We start from the raw sequence: 18754 nt of genomic DNA, 5'->3' as shown, positions 1-18754 counted from the left end.
CCTGTCAGCACCGCAGAACGTTTGGTCCGCAACGGCGGACACACGCCTCGCAGGGGCTTATTTTAGTTTATTTAGCCTTAGTTTTCCCTACGTAGCATCGTCCCGTAACATAATCGACCTCGTCGTCGGGCACGACGAAAGCGCCCGACGCCGCGGATTAGCGAGATCAAATAAGATGGCGAGGGGAGCGAAGCGTAGAAAAATATAAAAATGGGCATTCAAGCCATCGCCCATTAAGATAAAAGAAGTCTAAGGACAAAACGTTTTAAAGCATGCATGCTGTTCCGGCGCTGGTAGAGGACACATCATCAGATTTTCCAGATAGAGCAGGTGGTGGACTTCATGAGCAGCTTTCAAAAAAAAAAAAAAGTTTTTGCATTGACGGGTCAGCACAAGATACGATACATATAAAAACATGTAAAAAAAAACGCATTTTTTGTTAACACATCACACTCGTCCGACATTTGATTTGAAAATACAACCGGCTTGGTTTTGAAGTTTCTGACGTTTGCTTTGCATTTCACGCACAAACCAGCTTTTTCCTTTGTAGCTTCACGTCCAGCACATTCATGTGTGTCAGTTCGTCCACAGTAAAGGCTAAATCCCAAAGCTAATCTGTGTCATTCAGCTCTGGAAAAATTCTAAAGCGTTCTCCCGAAATGAAATAATCTCCCGTTTGAGCTCCCACATCCAGTATAAATTCTGTACCAATCTTTAGCGGGCCGGATTAAAAGGACCAACGGGCCGGATGTGGCCCGCGGGCCGTAGTTTGCCCACCCTGTTTTAAACCAACAGCCGATTTCCATCTTCCCTTTCCGTTAAGTCATCGACGATACGATACCACAAGTAGCCAATCGTGTAAATCTTATACAAAAGAGGTGCCGCCTTTGGGGGGGTGGGGGGGGGACTGAGAAAATCCAAAATTGGCGGTTAAAATTGACGTTCGGGGGGGAGGACACGTGATCAATAGGCAAATCGGTTGGATCCGGACCGTCTTTAGATGACGGCGTTTTGAAAAAATGTTTTACGATGACGGACGTCAAAGCGGTTGGCTGACAGTCATCGGGGAAAAAAAAAAAGGCTTTAGGGGATTTGACAAAAAAAAAAAAAAGGAAATGTATGAAAATGTTAGCGAGTCAGCAGAGGCTCGGATGAGCGCTTGCCATTCTTTGACAGCGCAGACGCCGCTGAGCATCTCCGTGTTGAACGGACACCCAAAAAAAGGAGAGTTTGAGAAAAAAAAAAATCAATAAAAATCTCAAAACGCAGTCCTGAAATTAATTTTCTCATTTTTTTGCTGCATCCGTCTCTCTCGAGGCCTCCAATCGTTCGATCCCAGCTTTTCATCACGTCTTTTCTCCTTTTAATTTGTGAAGCCTCGGGGTCGGCGGTGGACAACTACATCTTTTTTTTTTTTTTTTTGCACGACCCATCTGGGAAATTTCAAACACGAGAAAAACAAGTTGGATTTTTTTTTTTTTTTTTTTTTTTTTGGGTTGATTAAATTTTGATAAATTTGTACATTCTGTTTATTGCTCGGTTATAAATTGTCAATCGGGCTATCATGCATCTGGCGGCTAAAACATTTCCCATTTCCAATTTCTCAGAGCTCTTCCTATTGAGGCCAGAGGAGTAGCCAGCAGTCACGAATAAAAGGAACATCCATTGGGATTATAAATTAGCTACAGCGAAAAAATAATAATTTGGCTGTGTGTCCTTTGACGTTTCATGTTGTACTTGCATTTTTTTCCCCCGAATGTGCGCTAGTATTTAAAAAAAAAAAAAAAAAAAAAAAAAAAAAAGAGGTGTTCCAGATTTCGCTTCCTAATACCACCGGGGGATTTAACAACAAGCTCCGGTTACCTACTAAACGGCGACACTACTGAGAAAAATAAGCGCGGTGTGAAAATTTGAATAACGACGGGTACACTGTTGCGCTTCCAGGAAATCCACAACCCTAAAAACTTCGCCGGAAGGGGGAAAAAAAAAAAAATACAACACAGATAAAGCCCTTGTTTTTTTTTTAAAAAAAAACAGACAGACCTATATCTTGACAAATGGGCACCAATTAAAAATATTTGGTGAGTTGAAGATATTATCTCTATTTGACTGAGTTAGATGTTTTTTTTTTTTTTTTTAGTTTTATTTTATTTTTCGCTTGCTATTGAGGAAATAGGTGACCTATAAAGAATATTGTATAATGTGTATCTTGTTATGAGGTTTTGTAAGAATGTGTATGACTCTGTTAAGGATCCTGTTCTAATAAATGTTCAAAAAAAAAAACAAACAAAAAGAAAAAAACAGGAAGTCTATGCCCTAAAAAAAAAAAAAAATTTGTTTAAACAATAATAAAAAAAAGGAATGTATAGTGGATACAGACTTGAGGATTTTAAACCATGATTTGTATTCAAATAAAAAGTATATGGCTTTTCACACCAGCTGGATGACACAGTGCAGGATTCACTGGCTTCTGCCCCGAGTCACTTCCGTCCGCCCTCCTCTCGCGTCTAATCGCCGTGTCATTTGCCTCTTTTTCGTGCCACATGACCAGAATGGAACTGTTGGTAACTTTGCCGGGTAGTTTTGAAGATGCGGGTGAGAAAAAAAAAAACAAAAAAAAAACACTTTGTAGAGGCTTAAAAAGAATCATGTGTGTGTTTGTCAACGTCCCTTCTCATAAACACTTGCTTGACTGTATTTGTATGGAAATTGCAATTCGCACACACACACACGCACACACACACACACTCACAAATAGGGTGTTTTAAACTCTGAACACAGCACAGTGATGCTAACCAAAGCATCAGTCTATATCTAATATTTATTTGTCAGCAATTTACAGATCGGATTATTGCACGCGTAGCAAATGTAATAACTTCATTTAATGACCTTTTTTTAGAAAAAAAAAAAAACAAAAAAACCAACAGGTATAATCCTGCAAAAGAAAGTTGTGGCACGTCATAAAGCTTCGGTGTTAAGTCATAATAGTTAAAGCACTTAGTGCTTGCATATACTCTAAATGTCATCAGCTTATTGTCAGAGTCTAGTGGCAGAAACCTAAGACAACCGATAAGGAACCTTGTACGTTTAAATCAAAAACCCAAGGCTGCGTCGTCGAAACGGTACAATCACTTTCAAAAGAATATCTCGAGGCTACAAGGCAACAAGTGACGTAAAGGAGGTATGAGCTCGACATCTAAAGCGGAAATTAACATGTTAAAAAACAACAACAACATACATTATCATACATTAAGGGTCGAAGAAGGTAAATATTTGGAACTCCTGTATACAACATCTCCGTCGGGAACATTTTCGTACTCCGGTTTAAAGTCGGCGTTGTCCTGGCGTGTTTTCTTTTGGATAGATCAAAAACTTAAAAAAATAATTCTGCCGCATTCTCTCCGTCGTCTTTCCGGAACAGTTCTGACGAGTCCTCGCGCCGACGCTCGCCCTCTGTAATTCCTTTCTTTACGGAGAAGCGCCATTTTTTTTTTCTACTAACAAGTGGCTTTTGCTACGGTCAAAACGAAACGCATTTTATTTTCGATATCGTACAACGGCTCCATTAAATCCACCTCGCCGAGGCCGGCCGGCTCGAATTGGCCGTCCGACGGCTTCCTCGCCGAACGTTCCGGAAACCGTCCTCTCGTGTCTCTCGGGCGCAGATACCTTATCTTTTTCCCCGAGCGGGAAGTTTTTACAAGAACTTATTCTTTCGTCGCGCGAGTCGTTCTCACTCGGGCAGGACGACTTCGTACGCCGCCTCCAGGTCTTCCGTCCGTCCCTCCATTTCACTCACTTCGTCCTCTGCCGTCTCGGCGTTGATCTGCGCCACCCCCAGCCGGTACAGGGCGTCCCTGATCACCACCTCCCCGGGCTGGCAGGCCTTCACCACTTGGCTTATCTGCTGATTCACGATGTCCCTGCTGGAGAGAAAATCTACCAGGCGGTTATAAAGGTAGTAATAAGCCGTGTTGTTGAAAACGACGGGCCGCCGTTTTCGCCGCCGTTTCTCGTCCGGTTCGCCGGCGCGCTTGTCCCGTCCTTCGTCTTCCAGCTCCGCCGTCTCTCCGAGGACGTCGGCCACCGAGCCGGCGTAGGAGTCCAGGTCCCTGCAGAGCTCCATGGAGTGGTGATCCAGCGGCGCCGGACGGTCGGGACGCCCCGCTCCGGGAGGATTGACCAACCAGCAAGCGGACGATCGAGTGACGGGGTGGACCTGCGGGTTTTCCCCCGACGCCGTCAAATCCGCGTTGTGCGTCCGGTCTTGCAGCTCCAGGCACGACACAAACTGAGAAGAACAAAAACGCGTTTTTTTTTTTTCGGTTCACTCGCGTCGAAAGTCGTCGATGAGATCGTCGTCAACCGACCTCTGGCTTTTCAAAAGGGTCGGAGAAGCAAGCTTGGTTCCTGCCCCACTTCTGGGCCGCCAAGTCCGGGTACTGCATGTCGGCGCACAGCGCCACCTGCCGGGCGCAGTCGCTGACGTAGACCGGAGGCCAGTAGCGGGAGGACAGGAGCAGGTCCACGTGGTCCCGGGCCGTCTCGCCTCTCACCAAACACTTGGAGCCGCACACCACCTGGACCGGGAGGGACGACGACGACGACACACCGACAGCCTCCGTTGACTTACTTGCGATGACGGAGAGGGGAAAAAAAAAAATTTAAATACGAGTCGTCACCTTGTGCGGGCAGACTTTGGACAGTTTGCCGGCGGTCAGGTGCTGCAGGGGCGGCGGCGCCGTGGCCAGGCCGCTGTGAACGTGCGTGCACAAGGAGATCAGGGATGCCAGGAGATCATTCTGGAACGGAGAGAAGGGCGATCAACTTTATTGTTGAGGGTGTCAATAAATATGAATCTAAATAGACAATTAGAAAATAGCACACGATATCTACAAATACACAGCGGAACAAGAGTAAGAATGGACGACAGAATGGAAAAAAAAAAAAAAAAGACAGTAAGGGTGAAAATAGACATACTGCTCAAAAAAATAAAGGGAACATTTGAACAACACAATGTAACTCCAAGTCAATCACACTTGTGTGAAATCATAGTGTCCACTCAGGAAGCAACACAGATTCATTTGGACTTGTTTTAAGGACATTACATCAAAGTTGGATCAGCCTGGAGTTTGTTTTTACACTTTAATTTTGAGTGCGATTCCTAATCCAGACCTCCATGGGTCTGGATTAGGAAACAAACAAAAATAAGCCGAATGGGCTGAGAGGATGAAATAGCTGAGCAACTTTGCAGGAAAGAGCAAGACATAAATGCATAAACGCAAAAAAAAAAACAAAAAAAAAACACCTTGGTGCAGCCTGGATCGACGGTCTCCCCGCAGCGCTCCAGGACGGCTCGCAGCTCGTCCTCGCCGTGTTCCTCCATCTTGTCCAGCTTCAGCTGGCCGTCGTGAATGAGCCGCACCAAAACAGACGGATCGCCTAAAAAGCGACAAAAACATATATATATTCAAGGTTGACGGTGATTGTTGTGGTGTGAGCAGTCGAGAAACACGTTTCCCCGTGCGATGGAATTCTTACTCTGCCGTCCGCTGTGCATCCCAGTAAGAATTGATGAATAAATAATACCTGATCGGTTTTAATCCGATATAACAGTAAACAGTAGACAGATATACAGGACATATACATATATAGTTGTACATATTCAAAGGCACATATACAGGACTGTCTCAGAAAATTAGAATATTGTGATAAAGTTCTTTATCTTCTGTAATGCAATTAAAAAAACAAAAATTACTTTTTCATGATATCCTAATATTTTCCGATAGGATTTTTGAGTTTTCTTAAGATGTAAGCCCTAATCAGCAATATCAAAATAATAAAAGGCTTGCAATATTTCAGTAGATTTGTAATGAATCCAGAATGTAGGACATTTTAGTTTTCTGTAATTGCATGACAGAAGATAAAGAACTTTATCATAATATTGTAATTTTCTGAGACAGTCCTGTATAAACAGGATCAGCAACGTAAACTTGCGCGATGTGCAAGATGAGTGTGCGACTCATGAAGTGCAGAAAGTAAGCGGATAATTCAAATAGACAGTTAAATGACTGAAATAAATAAAAAAAAAAAGTAAAGAATGCACCCATCTGGTGAAAGGTCTGACCCAGCAACTATACCCAATTGAAAGATACGCGGTAAAATCGTAAAATAGCGCCGATCGAACGAAATTAACATAAATCTAGGAGAAATCAAACCATCATTTCGTCTGTTTTCGTTGGTATAAAGGACAGCTAGAGACATACAAGGCGCCAGTCATTCACTGACCACAGAGGAGTTCAAAATAATAATAATCAAAGGAGCGATTGAGCGAAGAAAGAGCCGCCTCTGTGAGCCGAGGACCGAGAGCTCCGGGCGGCGGAGTCAACTTTTCACCGAGGTTGTCAAATTATTTCGCTGCGTAGCGCCGACTCGTAGCCGCGGACCTTGTGCAGCTTTTAAACCGCACCGGCTACGGTTGTCAAGCCGACCTGAACCTAAATCCCCCCCCAAAAAAACAGGAATATAAAAATAAACGACGCTCTGGACTGCACAACTGATGATTGGTCTAATGATCGATTTCATAAAAACACTTTTTTTTTTATTTTTATTTGAATAAACACAGCGTAGATGTCTCTGTCTTCCAATGTTCATGAAACCATGAGTGAAGATCCAAACTCGGCGACTGACGGACAAACGGAAAAACATTATAAAAGGAATATTCGGGTTTTTGGGCGCAAACTGAGGCTATCAGACTTTTTAATTCCTTTTTTTTTTTTTTTTTTAATTCCTCTTCCCTCAGCCGCAGGGAATCTTCAATCTTTGCAGTTACAGCTAACAGTTAAGACAATTCATATTCCATTGTATTTCTTATTCTTCCTCCTTTCTACTATCATCTATTACTGTTATGTTTCTTACTTGAAACTCCGGCACAACCATTTCCTTCGGGATAAATAAAGTTGTTCTCATCTCATCTCAAATCAACATGACACCGACGCGGTAAAAAACCGTCCAAACTGAATGGAATAATTTTTTATTTCAACCGGTTTCTACTCATCATCTCCGTTTGGGTGAAAAAAAAAAAAAAAAACGTCTTTCCCGCGTCGCTTGTTTTTTTGTCCGGAACGGCTCCGTACCTTTGTGCCGCTCCACCTGCGACGGCACCTTGTCTTTCTCCGTGTTGATGACGGTGGAGCTCCTCATCAGCGGCGGAATGAAGGGCGCGATGATGGAGGCGTCCACGCGAGTGATGGGGATATCCGTGGGGAAGAGCGCCTGCTCGATGGCTTCGTTCTCCATGGTCAGCCAGAAATCGTCCACGTGCACTTCGTCCGAGATGGAAAACTCCGGCCAGGTAAACTGCCGGGGGGGGAAGTCGAAAACCATGATACGACGGTCGTCGGTTTCGGCGCGAGAGTGACGCGACGGCGGCCGCTTCACCTCCACGTTTTTGAGCTCCAACACGTTGTCGGCGTGCCGCCGGCTGATCTCCATCTTGGGGGCGACGCCGCAAACGCCGCAGATCATGTCGTTGTAATCTCGTACCGTGAGGCACTCGAAGGCCCAGTAGCCGCTCAGGAGAAACTCTTGAATTTGACACGACTCCTCCGGACTCAAGGCGTGGACTGATGGAAAGAGACGGAGAAAAAAAAAAAAAAAAAAAGTTTTAAAATGAAATTTTACCGAAACAGCCGAGTTATTTGGGGATCTTTTACCGGGGTGATTGGGGACGTGGTCCAGGATGGTCCGGACAACCTCGGAGGGCGGGCGGCCCGATTTGATGCTCGTCCTGATCTTCAGCAGAAGGTCGATACTGACCAGCAGCCTGTTCCCGATATTGAACAGACCTTTTAAATAAACGGATAAATTAATGAACCGATAGAATGTTGGAGGCTTTAATTAGCACGCACAGTTGGGTTTCATTTAAAATCATTTACCAAAGCGATTTACCCCCCCTCCCCCCCAAAAAAAAAAAAAAAAAGAAATTCTTATTCGGAGGCTATAAAAACAGCGTGTCAGTATTTTCTGGAACACATTGAACGTTATTTTCATTTTAAGAGTATAAGAGCCTAACGGATGCTGCAGGGAAAACAGGGAAGAAAAAAAAAAACAAAACAAACTAAATGATTTACTGTGTTTCTCAAAATTCCTCCGAGGATGTAGTGCCACCTTCTGGGCGAGAATCGAAAGCGCTTGAACTGAATCTCGACGAAAACGATCTGCGCTTTGACAAATATCTATTTAAAAAAGGGGGAAAAGTAAGTTTACCTGGATGCAGGTCGGTGAAGCTGTGCAGCGCCAGGCACTGAACGTTCAGACACACCTTGAGCTGCAGAGAAGCTGTTTGGATCAGCGTCTCCGTCAGTAACCAGCAGTCCTCCTGTCCTGCAACAGTACTGGGGTGCACACACACACACACACACACACACATGTGCATAGACTATCATTTTAATTACCCTAACAAACAGATTGTACTATGCAGATATATATAGAAAATGCATAACAGAAAATGACCACTGCAATCTCGTCGCTTCAGTCTCTTAGATGCAGGTTCAACTTAATTTTGGAGTTTCTCAGCTGGTCGTTTCCTTGATTTTCACAGGATTGGCCAAACTTTTTGGCTCAACTTTTAAAATTCGACAGACGGGCCGGGTCAGCACGAGATACAATACGTATCAAAACAAAACAAAAAAAAACTCATTTGTTAATAGTTCATATCGGACTCGTCTGACATTTGCTTTGAAAATAAAACTAGCTTGGTTTTGAAGCCTCTGACATTTGTAGTTACTTGTAGTTTGTAGTTACTGCTAACAGCTAAGACAATTCATATTTCATTATATTTCTTATTCTTCCTCCTTTCTACTATCATCTATTACTGTTATGTTTTTTACTTGAAAGTCTGGCACAACAATTTCCTTCGGGATTAATAAAGTTGTTCTCATCTCATCTCTCATCTCATTTGCTTGGAGTTGCTGCACAATTCATTCATGTTTTACATGTCCACAGTTAAGGCTAAATCACAAAGCCAATGTGATTTAACTCCAAAATAGGAGCTCCAAAATTGAAATAACCTCTGGTTTGAGCTCCCACATTCACATCAAGTATGAGTTCTGTACCAGCCCTTGGCGGGCCGGATTAAAAAGACCAACGGGCCGAATGTGGCTCGCGGGCCGTAGTTTGCCCGCCCCTGCTCTAGATGTTGGAGTGTGAAGTGCGGAAAATTAAAAATGCACTTAAAATGACATTTAAAAGAAAATGATTTACAGATTTCTCTTTTTAAACCTCTTTCTAAAGACATTTGTGTCGTGTCGGGAGCCGTCGCGTCACATGAACACCTGGTCGGGTCGTGCCGTAAATTGATTTGGATCCGCTTGAAAGCTAACAGCTGAGGAGCCGGCGCTTTGAGAACCACGTCGGTCGCGACACGCCGAAAAACAGGGGGCGCGTAAATCGGGGGCAAAAGATCGACGACGGAGCGTGAACGTCTTCCCCCCCTTTTTCATCCCGCCTTCTCACCTCTGACCTCCCTTGAACAGCGGGGAGTTACAAAGGCCGCACTGGGTGGCGGCCGACTCGTAAAACTGAGGCCACCCGGACTCTACCAGACCCTCCGACTCCACGATCTCTTCCTGGTCCTGCTCGCCGGGCTGAACCAAGACGATCTGCAGGCTGTTCAGCTCCTGGATGAGGGCGAGGGTCTCCTGGAGCTCGGCCTCGCTCTCGGGGATCTGCAGGGAACTTCGGAGCAGCTGCAGCGTCGACTGACGCTGGAGGTCTTTCTGAACGGGACTCAGGGGTTGGTACGGGTCCAGAAGCGTCCCGGACTGGACGACAACAAACGAGTGACACGGTATAAATATTCAAGCAAGGATAGAAAACAAAAATTCTGCCTGACGGCTAAAACCAATTCTGGAAGGATTGTATTGATGCCTTATTGAGGAGGAAAAATGGTAGGAAACAAAAGAAAAGACGCTCTAAAAGGGAGGACGCTTTCACCTTTTTCCCCTTGGTGTTTGTCTGGTTCAGCTCGCAGCCACATTTAGGGCACGCGGTGGGTTTGTGTCTGTTTTTATACATGTAGTCACAGAGAGGGTTCTTACAGCGACCCCGGCCTCTGGCGGTGGAGAGTCCCAGATCCTGGGGAGAAAGAAAACAACCCAAAGTCAAGCCGAGCACATCCAGGGATAATCATCACATCCACTGAGAAACGTAATCCAAACATTACTACACACACACACACATATATATATGTATGTGTGTGTGTGTATATATCTATATTTATATATATATTAGAATAATAATTATGATACTTTATAAAGTATAATTCATTCCATGCATTTAACCCATCATATATAGACACACACACACATACATGTATATATATTAGAATAGTAATTATAACACTTAATAAATCCCTTGTGGGGAAATTCATTCCATACATTTAACCCATCATACACAAACACACACACACACACACACACACACACACACACACACACACACAGACATATATATATGAATAAATATTATAATACTTTATAAATCCATCGTAGGGGAATTCATTCCATACATTTAACCCATCATGCACACACATGCATGCACGCACACACACACACACACACATACATGTATATATATTAGAATAGTAATTATAACACTTAATAAATCCCTTGTGGGGAAATTCATTCCATACATTTAACACATCATACACAAACACACGCACGCACGCACGCACACACACACACACACACAGACATATATATATGAATAAATATTGTAATACTTTATAAATCCATCGTAGGGGAATTCATTCCATACATTTAACCCATCATGCACACACATGCATGCACGCACACACACACAAACACATACACACACACACACACACACACACACACACACACACACATATATATATATATATATTTGACAAATAATTATAACACTTAATAAATCCCTCATGCTCGAATTCATACCATGCATTTAACCCATTATATATATAAACACACACACACACACACACACACACACACACACACACACACACACACACACACACACGTCAATAAGTATTTGATCCCCCTGTGATTTTGCAAGTTCTCCCAATTAGAAATCACTGAGGGGTCCAAAAATTGAGCATTGAGAGATATAAAAAATAAATAAAAACAGAATAAAAAAAAAAAAATCGGGAATTACATTTTTTTTTTCACAATTTATTTGTAAATTATAGGGTGAAATAAGTATTTGATCCCCTGCTTATCAGCTAGATTTCTGACCCTCAAAGACCTGTTCCTCTGCTTTTAAAGAGTCCAACTAAACTGCTCATTATTTGAGGTTGTTATTGTTCTTAAAGACACCCGCGCACCCTGCAATCTGTCAGAAGTGTTGCATCCAACACGAGTAAATGGTTGACAACACGAGACGGAATGGTTGACCTTCACAAAGCTGAAAAGGGCTACAGAGCAACTGCCAAGCAGCTTGGCCAAAAAAGAACATTGTCAGAAAATGCAAGAGGTGAAAAATGCTGGTCCCCAGTCAACATCTCTCCTGGTGGGGCATCACTGATGCTAAGAAAGGGGAAGAATCAGCCCAGAGCTGCACGGGAGGAGCTGGTCCATGACCTGAAGACAGCCGGGAACTCCGTTTCCAAGGCTACTATCAGTGATGCACGTTTAAAATCATGCATCGCACAGAACTTTTTGGTCTCAACTCCATTCACCGTGTTTGGAGGAAGAAGAAGGATGAGAATCATCCCAATAATAGTTCCTACAGGGAAGCACGGGGGTGGAGGCATCAGGCTCCGGGGGGCCGGGACGCCGGCGCCGTATTAAGGGGAGGATGACCAGGGCCATGTGTTGGGAGATGTTGGGTACAAAAAACTCCTTCCTTAAGTTGGAGCACTGAAGCGGCTTCGAAACCGGAGAGATCTAGAAAAAAATCCCTGTCGCAGTTTCTGCAAACCTGGTAAACCCACAGGAACCGCTGGACCTATGTGGTCGTCAACAAAGGCTTCTGTGCCAAATATTAAAATTGTTTGAATAAAGGGATCAAATACTTATCTGACCCTGTCATTTACACAAAAAAAAAAAAAAGCATTTAATGTGATTTCCATTTTTTTTTTTTTTTTTTTTTTAGATTCTGTCTCTCGCAGTGGAAATGCACTAACAATGAACATTTAAGACCCATCCATGATTTCCAAGTGGGAGAACTTGGTAATCACAAAATCACAAAAAAACATATTGATCTGACTGTATAAGCACATACATAAACATATGTACACATACATAAACACACACCAAATATATAAATATACATACATGTGTACACAAACATGTACATACATGGATACATACAAACATACACACACATTCACATATATACATATATATATGTGTGTGTGTGTCTCGAGCAAGTGAATATATATATATATACACACACACACACATATAGTTGTACATATTCATAGGCACATATATAGGACTGTCTCAGAAAATTAAAATATTGTGATAACGTTCTTATCTTTGGCAATGTAATTAAAAAAAAAAAAACCTTTTCATGATATTCTAATATTTTGAGATAGGATTTTTGAGTTTTCTTAAGATGTAAGCCATAAACATGAATATTAAAATGAGAAAAGGCTTGCAATATTTCAGTTGATTTGTAATGAATCCAGACTGTATGACATTTATGTTTTTGTAATTGCATTACAGAAGAACTTTATCACAATATTCTAATTTTCTGAGACAGTCCTGTATATATGCATATGTATATACACACACATACACACACACATATATATATATATATATATAAAAATAGTTAGGCCCAGAAATATTTGGACAGCGACAAGTTTTGTTATTTTAGCTGTTTACAAAACCATATTCAGATTACAATTATCAAATCAATGTGGGTCTTAAAGTGCAGACTCTCAGCTGTAATTTGAGCGTATTCACAACCACATTGGAGCCACATTGAAGCAAGGGTTTAGGAATTACAGCTCTATAATATGGAGCCAGACAATTTTCAAGGGACCAAAAGTAATTGGATACTCAGAAGGCTGCAAAAAAATAACACGGCTGCATCATTGGGAACTCAAAAAGGCCTCGACGTCCACGGAAGACAACAACGGAATCCTTTCCATGGTGAAGAAAAACCCCTTCATGACATCCACTCAAGTGAAGAACTGTCTCCAGGAAGTAGGTGTATCAGTATCTAAGTCTACCGTAAAGACGAGAGGAAATACAAAGTGCAAAAAAATTAATCGGCCTCAAAAACAGAAAGGCCAGAATTGACTGTCAAAAAACACCTGACGACGCCGCATTTGTTTTTTGATGATGCGACAAAAGACAGACGCAACCGGATGAATTGTGACGCGTATAGGGGTAAACTTTCTGCTGAAATTTGACCAAATGGAGCAAAGATGATTGGATGGTGCTTCGCAGTTCAGATGGACATTGATCCAAAACATACTACAAAAGCAACCCAGGAGTTTTTTAAAGCAAGGGGGTGGAATATTCTGCCATGGCCGAGTCAATCGCCAGATCCTGACCCAATGGAGCATGCATTTCACTTGCTCCAGACGAAACTTAAGGTAGAAAGACCCACAAATAAGCAACAACTGATGAGGCTGCAGTAAAGGCCTGGAAAAGCATCACAAAGGAGGAAACCCAGCGTTTAGTGACGTCCATGAGTTCCAAACTCCAGGCAGTCACTGCCTGCAAAGCATTCCCAACAAAATATTGAAAAGTAACATTTTACTAAGGGTTATATTTATTTCTCCAATTACTTTTGAGCCCCTGAAATAAGGAGCTTTTATATAAAAATAGCAACAATTCCTACATGTTAAAGTATTTGTGCAACCCCTTGAATTAAACCTTTAAGTCTGCACTTCATGTCGTGTATTTGCAAGTGTTTTTGCAGTCCCTATGTCCTCTATTGTAAGTCGCTTTGGATAAAAGCGTCTGCCAAATGCAATGTAATGTAATGTAATGTCTGTTGTAGTTGTTTCATTTCAAATCCAATGTGGTGACATTCAGACCCAAAATCATGAAGATTGTGTCACTCTCAAAGTATTTCTAGGCCTAACTGTATGTGTATGTATATATATATACATACACATAGACACACACACATCTATATATATATAGTAATTAAATTAAAATACATAAATATAAATAAATATTTTTTTAACTGAAAAGTACTGACAAAGCTGGAAATTGCACACTGCTTGAAAGGCACGACCGATACGATATTCATTCTGTTGGTCAGTGAGGTAACAGGTGGATTCCCATACGATGACAGCGAGCAATCCTGCGGAGAAAAAAAAATTAAAAAAAAAAAAAAAGAGAGAACAAAATGTGAAGTGAAGTGAGAACACCCGCTAAAATGATCGTATGGATTATTATTAGCAGCAGATGTGGTTTTATGGCACCGACCTGCTTGGCTGCGGTTGCGGTTGCGGTGACGGCCTGGCCGAGCTGCTTTAAAGTGCTGGGTTTGAGACCTGAGAAACTCTCCTGAGGCACTTGTCATTGAGAAAAGCGGGAAAAACACGCACAGATTATCACGGAGAAACCGATACGCAAACTGCGAAACAGAAAGCACCCACTTCGGGGTTATTTCGAAAAAAAAATGAAAGCGACTCATCGACAGTACCGGTGGACGATTTGTCGTTGCTCGGTGTCGGAAATTTTCCCTTGACAGGCGGGGCGGTTATGATCTGAAATAATGTGCGACCTGAGGGCAGAAACACAAGAATTCACGCCATTTTACGCGTAACTATAATTTGAACCGCTGACGAACGAGGAGGTTTTCTCTCGCCTGTGCTGTAATAAGCAGGGAGGATGGGTCTGACGGGTCTCTTCAGCGCCGTGCCTTGGCTTTGGCAGACGATGCCCTTGGCGCTGTCTTTCTGTTTGCTATCCGGTGTCAGAGAGACAGCTCAGGTTAATGGATATTCTAGCTGGAAACAGTTTAGAATAACCACGCGTCGATCACGGATAAGTCGTCGAAAGGTCCGGGGTATTTACTTGGTTTGCTCCTGTGGCTGGGTGCCGCCGCCCTCTGCTGGCTTCTGTCTAGGAACTGCACGGCGTTTTTTAAGGCATCGCTGGCCGTGCCCTGCTTTTTTGCTCCCTGCGGAGTTGGTTAAGTCACCGTCAGCGTTTCCCTTCAGAGAGCCGGGCGATGCGGGTTGGCAGCTTTCGTTCGACGCGGCCTTGGCTCTGTCTGCCGGCTGCTTGGATATCGTCTCTTTTTCTTGCGTTTTCTTTGCCTGATAAAAACGCGCAGACGGTGAGACGACGCGACGACGGAAAGCGTAAACGTAAACCGGGGGTTACTTCAAGGTTCTTCCGAGACTTTGAAATCATTTTCATTTACAATGCAAACTTTGCGGCGATACGTCTTTTTAAAGGTCTATCCGGCCAGACACAAAATACGAGGGGAAAAAAGTAGTCAAGCGCCGGATACGTTTGACGAAATTGATGCGCTTTTTCCTATCGACATCTCATGGTATGTGTAAAAACATGTCTTTGCACTCACAACAGGTATCCACTTGCCACCCAGATGGCTCCCGCATTCAGGGCACGTCGGCGGTTTGTGGCGGGTGACATACACAAATGAGCAACCGGGATTTAGACACCTCCCACGACCTCTCCTTGTGTAAGTCTTCACAGACTGCACGAAAAGAAAAGCGGTGTTTGCCAACCATCCCCGGATGAATACTTTTGCTTCTGCAAAGCTTGTCAAGTGTAATGGGCTTTTACTAAAATGTGTATTCTTGATGCCTGCCGTTAGGGTGAAAGCAATTTTCCGCAATACATCATCAGCTCAGTCGGACATAAAAATCAAAAAAAAATAAAAAATAAATAAATCAACAGGAGACAAGAGGAAACCTCCTGTGAGCGTCTCAATCTGTTGCAACTCCATTTACCATTTTATAAGACGGGGCGGTGCTCTGCTCCTCGCCGGCTCCAACTGAAACCATCATCAACGGGCCTACCGAGCTGACACTGGCTAACGAATTGGACTCCAGAAGGTTCTGAGGGGAGAGAAAAAATTCCCGGTCTTTGTATAAAACCGGCGTAAAGATGTATAAAAATATCTTTCTGGTTAAGGGATCTGGAATCCTCACCTGGCTGGGTATGAATGCGATCATCTGTGTCGCTTCCCCTTGTATTTGCTGCACCGTTGCGCCGCAGTAAACACTTTCGGCGATGTTTATCTCGTTTCCTTTCGCGGCGAGGTGGTCGGCGGACGTCTGGGAGACGGGCGCGTCTGCGGAAGCTGTGATTTTGGGTGACGTGGACGAGGAGGAGGCGGGCGGGACTCCCCGGAGAGTCGGACTGTCGCCCAAATCGTCACTGATAACGGACTGCTCGGAAAGTTCCACTTCCCCGGCCAACCCGAGGGGCTGGACGTCGCCCTCTTGCGCGAAGGAGACCGAGGACAAGCCGCCGTCCATTTGAGCGTCGAGAGACACGACGCTCACCTCTGGCTGAGAGCGCCTCGGCTGGTTCGAGGAGCAGCCTTTGGCCAAAAGGTAATAATTGGCTCTTGGAAGGATCTTCCGGAAGCCTGGCAGGTCTTTGGAGGGGCTGCATGACGACTGGGAAAAATATAAGGTTACATACTTCATGGCTGTCAAGCGAAAAATGATGCAAGGCACCCGTAAATTACACTGATGCCAATTCAGAGCAGGAAAATGGTCTGTGATAACTGAAGATTCTTGGCTTTGAACGGAAATACATGAGCCAAATGCATTCATTGCAGAAATCAATCCAATTAACTATATGTATAGTCTGCGGTGCATAATCATAAAAAAGGCAATGACATATTGCCTGGATCCAATCCAGCACTTCATCAGAGGCAAACTTTCTTCTAAAGCCGGCATTGGCAGACTGCTGGGGCGCTATCGTCAACTTACTTTTGTTCGTTCCACAAGCACACCAGACAGATCAGAATATGTAGCGGATCAGAGGAGACGTTCCGGTTAATCTCTAGCTTTGTACATTTTCTTAATATGATTTTAGGGGGGGAAAAAAGTGGGTCTTTTAAAGTCCCTTTCAAATCAAGAGATATTCTGACAGCCAGAAAGAACTCTGGTCTCACGTGGAATTTTCTTTGGATATTAAAAAGCATAAAATGTACCCGCCGCTTGAAAGGCGCTCCGTGTACGATTTTAAATGCACCCGCTGCAGGTTGTGTTTTTTGTGTCACTTTAAATGATCAAACCCTCCCGTATCAACCTCAGCAGAACTTGTCATCATTCTCTGTGACAATTTATGATTTTTTTTGTACTTTTTTGCACCGTGGGTCTTAGATAAACGCTATTTCAATGTGCGAACGAACGGCAGTATTGACAATAAAGTTGACTGAGGAAATATAGGACTACACAACGTTTCCCTTAAAGATCTGATGGACTTTTTTAAAAAAAAAAAAAGATAAGGTTTTTGCTTACGCCATCATTTCCCTCCTTCTCCAACTTGGCTTTCTCGAGATAGTAGCCCTTCTCAGCCACACTTAGCCTTTTCCAGCTTTCACTTATTTGCTTGTTGATCTCAGACTGCGGCAGATTAGGGATCTCCTGCTGCATGATTTGATGAACGTCGAAATAGTAGAGCAGGTAGGCGGACCTAGAGGAGACAGAGAACTCGGAATAAGAGGACGGGAATTTTTGGAGGATTTGAGTTGGTTTAAATAGTTGTTTATATTTTTAGTATTGTTATCATTACCTGGGCTTCTTGGGTTTCTCAACACTGTCTTCCTGGGATTTGCTTTTCCTCTTTTTGGGAGGTGTCACTTCCATGTGGCTGCTGTTGTAGGGGCTCTCCACCTCTTCTGTCACTTTTATTACCTCAAACACCTCCATTTTCTCCATGTTTTCAGGGGATCTATGGCCATTTTTAAACAGTCACGGGTTTAAATCCCCAAAATTAGGATTTATTTTTGCAGCTTGGGCGTTGTGTCAGAGTGTATGAAATACAAACAACGCCAAAACAATTATCCATGGAGCATAAACCATCTCGGTGACATTATAAGAGCACTACTTAAATGAAAATAACGATGAAACAGATGATCGTTGTTATTGTTAGGTGTCCTTCTTTTCTAGTGCAAGCTAACGTGTGCACAAGTTTGTAGATCTCAGCTTATCATACAGAGGGGAAGGGGAGGGGGTCAACTTGTCAAATATAAAAACTACTGCAAGGAAGACGATGGAAAACCGGACTGGTTACGGGGTGAGAGTCTATCTTAATAAGATTTCAACCAAATACAACATGCCGACTGAGTGAAGAACAAATAAAGCGCTAACATGTTAGAAACACGGGTCCGTCCCTGCTTGTACAAGTAGCTTAATGGCGTGTGTTTATACTGCATGCACGGTCAGCGAGTTATCCAATGAAATGCCTTCTTGTTGAAGACTTACCGACACTGGCCTACGGCTCTTCAAATTGCTTTGAAAAAAATAAATAATACACGGCAAAAAAAAAGTTTGTCATTCGACAGATATTAAGTGACACCGCAGGCATTCCCCTATCCATAACGAGTCTTGAATTTGCGGTGCAAAATTGCTAAATGTCTGTAAAGAGACATCGTTTCACATCGATTATTTAAAAGAAAAACATGGCGGCGTGTTGCTAGGGTTTGCATCCAATCAGATGCCGGAATAGTATTCCACGAACCAATCACGGGTGACGTTTTAGGCACGTGAAAGGGTCGCGTCCCGGAGACCTTCAGGTTACGGACGTGGTCG

At 43.2% G+C, this 18754-nt stretch overlaps 1 protein-coding gene across 1 annotated transcript; it reads right to left on the bottom strand.

The window, feature by feature from the left end:
• Positions 1-2710: 2710 nt before the first annotated feature.
• hmgxb3 (HMG box domain containing 3) lies at positions 2711-18734 on the bottom strand. The gene is made up of 21 exons (XM_086158702.1): positions 18428-18734; positions 17736-17894; positions 17462-17636; positions 16136-16609; positions 15935-16042; positions 15544-15678; positions 15030-15274; positions 14821-14918; positions 14656-14736; positions 14436-14524; positions 14206-14310; positions 9997-10137; positions 9517-9824; positions 8269-8396; positions 7716-7847; positions 7441-7625; positions 7137-7359; positions 5309-5442; positions 4683-4802; positions 4371-4580; positions 2711-4291 (listed from the first exon to the last, which is right to left on the bottom strand). Exons 2-21 carry the CDS (start codon positions 17879-17881, stop codon positions 3734-3736), a joined length of 3795 nt encoding a protein of 1264 aa, XP_086014828.1. The 5' UTR covers positions 17882-17894; positions 18428-18734; the 3' UTR covers positions 2711-3733.
• Between the last annotated feature and the right edge of the window lie 20 nt (positions 18735-18754).

The sequence above is a fragment of the Fistularia commersonii genome, chromosome 13 (genome assembly GCF_037954325.1).
Source record: "Fistularia commersonii isolate RoL2024-O1a breed Wild chromosome 13, RoL_Fcom_v1.0, whole genome shotgun sequence".
Lineage (NCBI taxonomy): Eukaryota > Metazoa > Chordata > Actinopteri > Syngnathiformes > Fistulariidae > Fistularia > Fistularia commersonii.
This window is presented reverse-complemented; position numbering and strand designations above follow the sequence as displayed.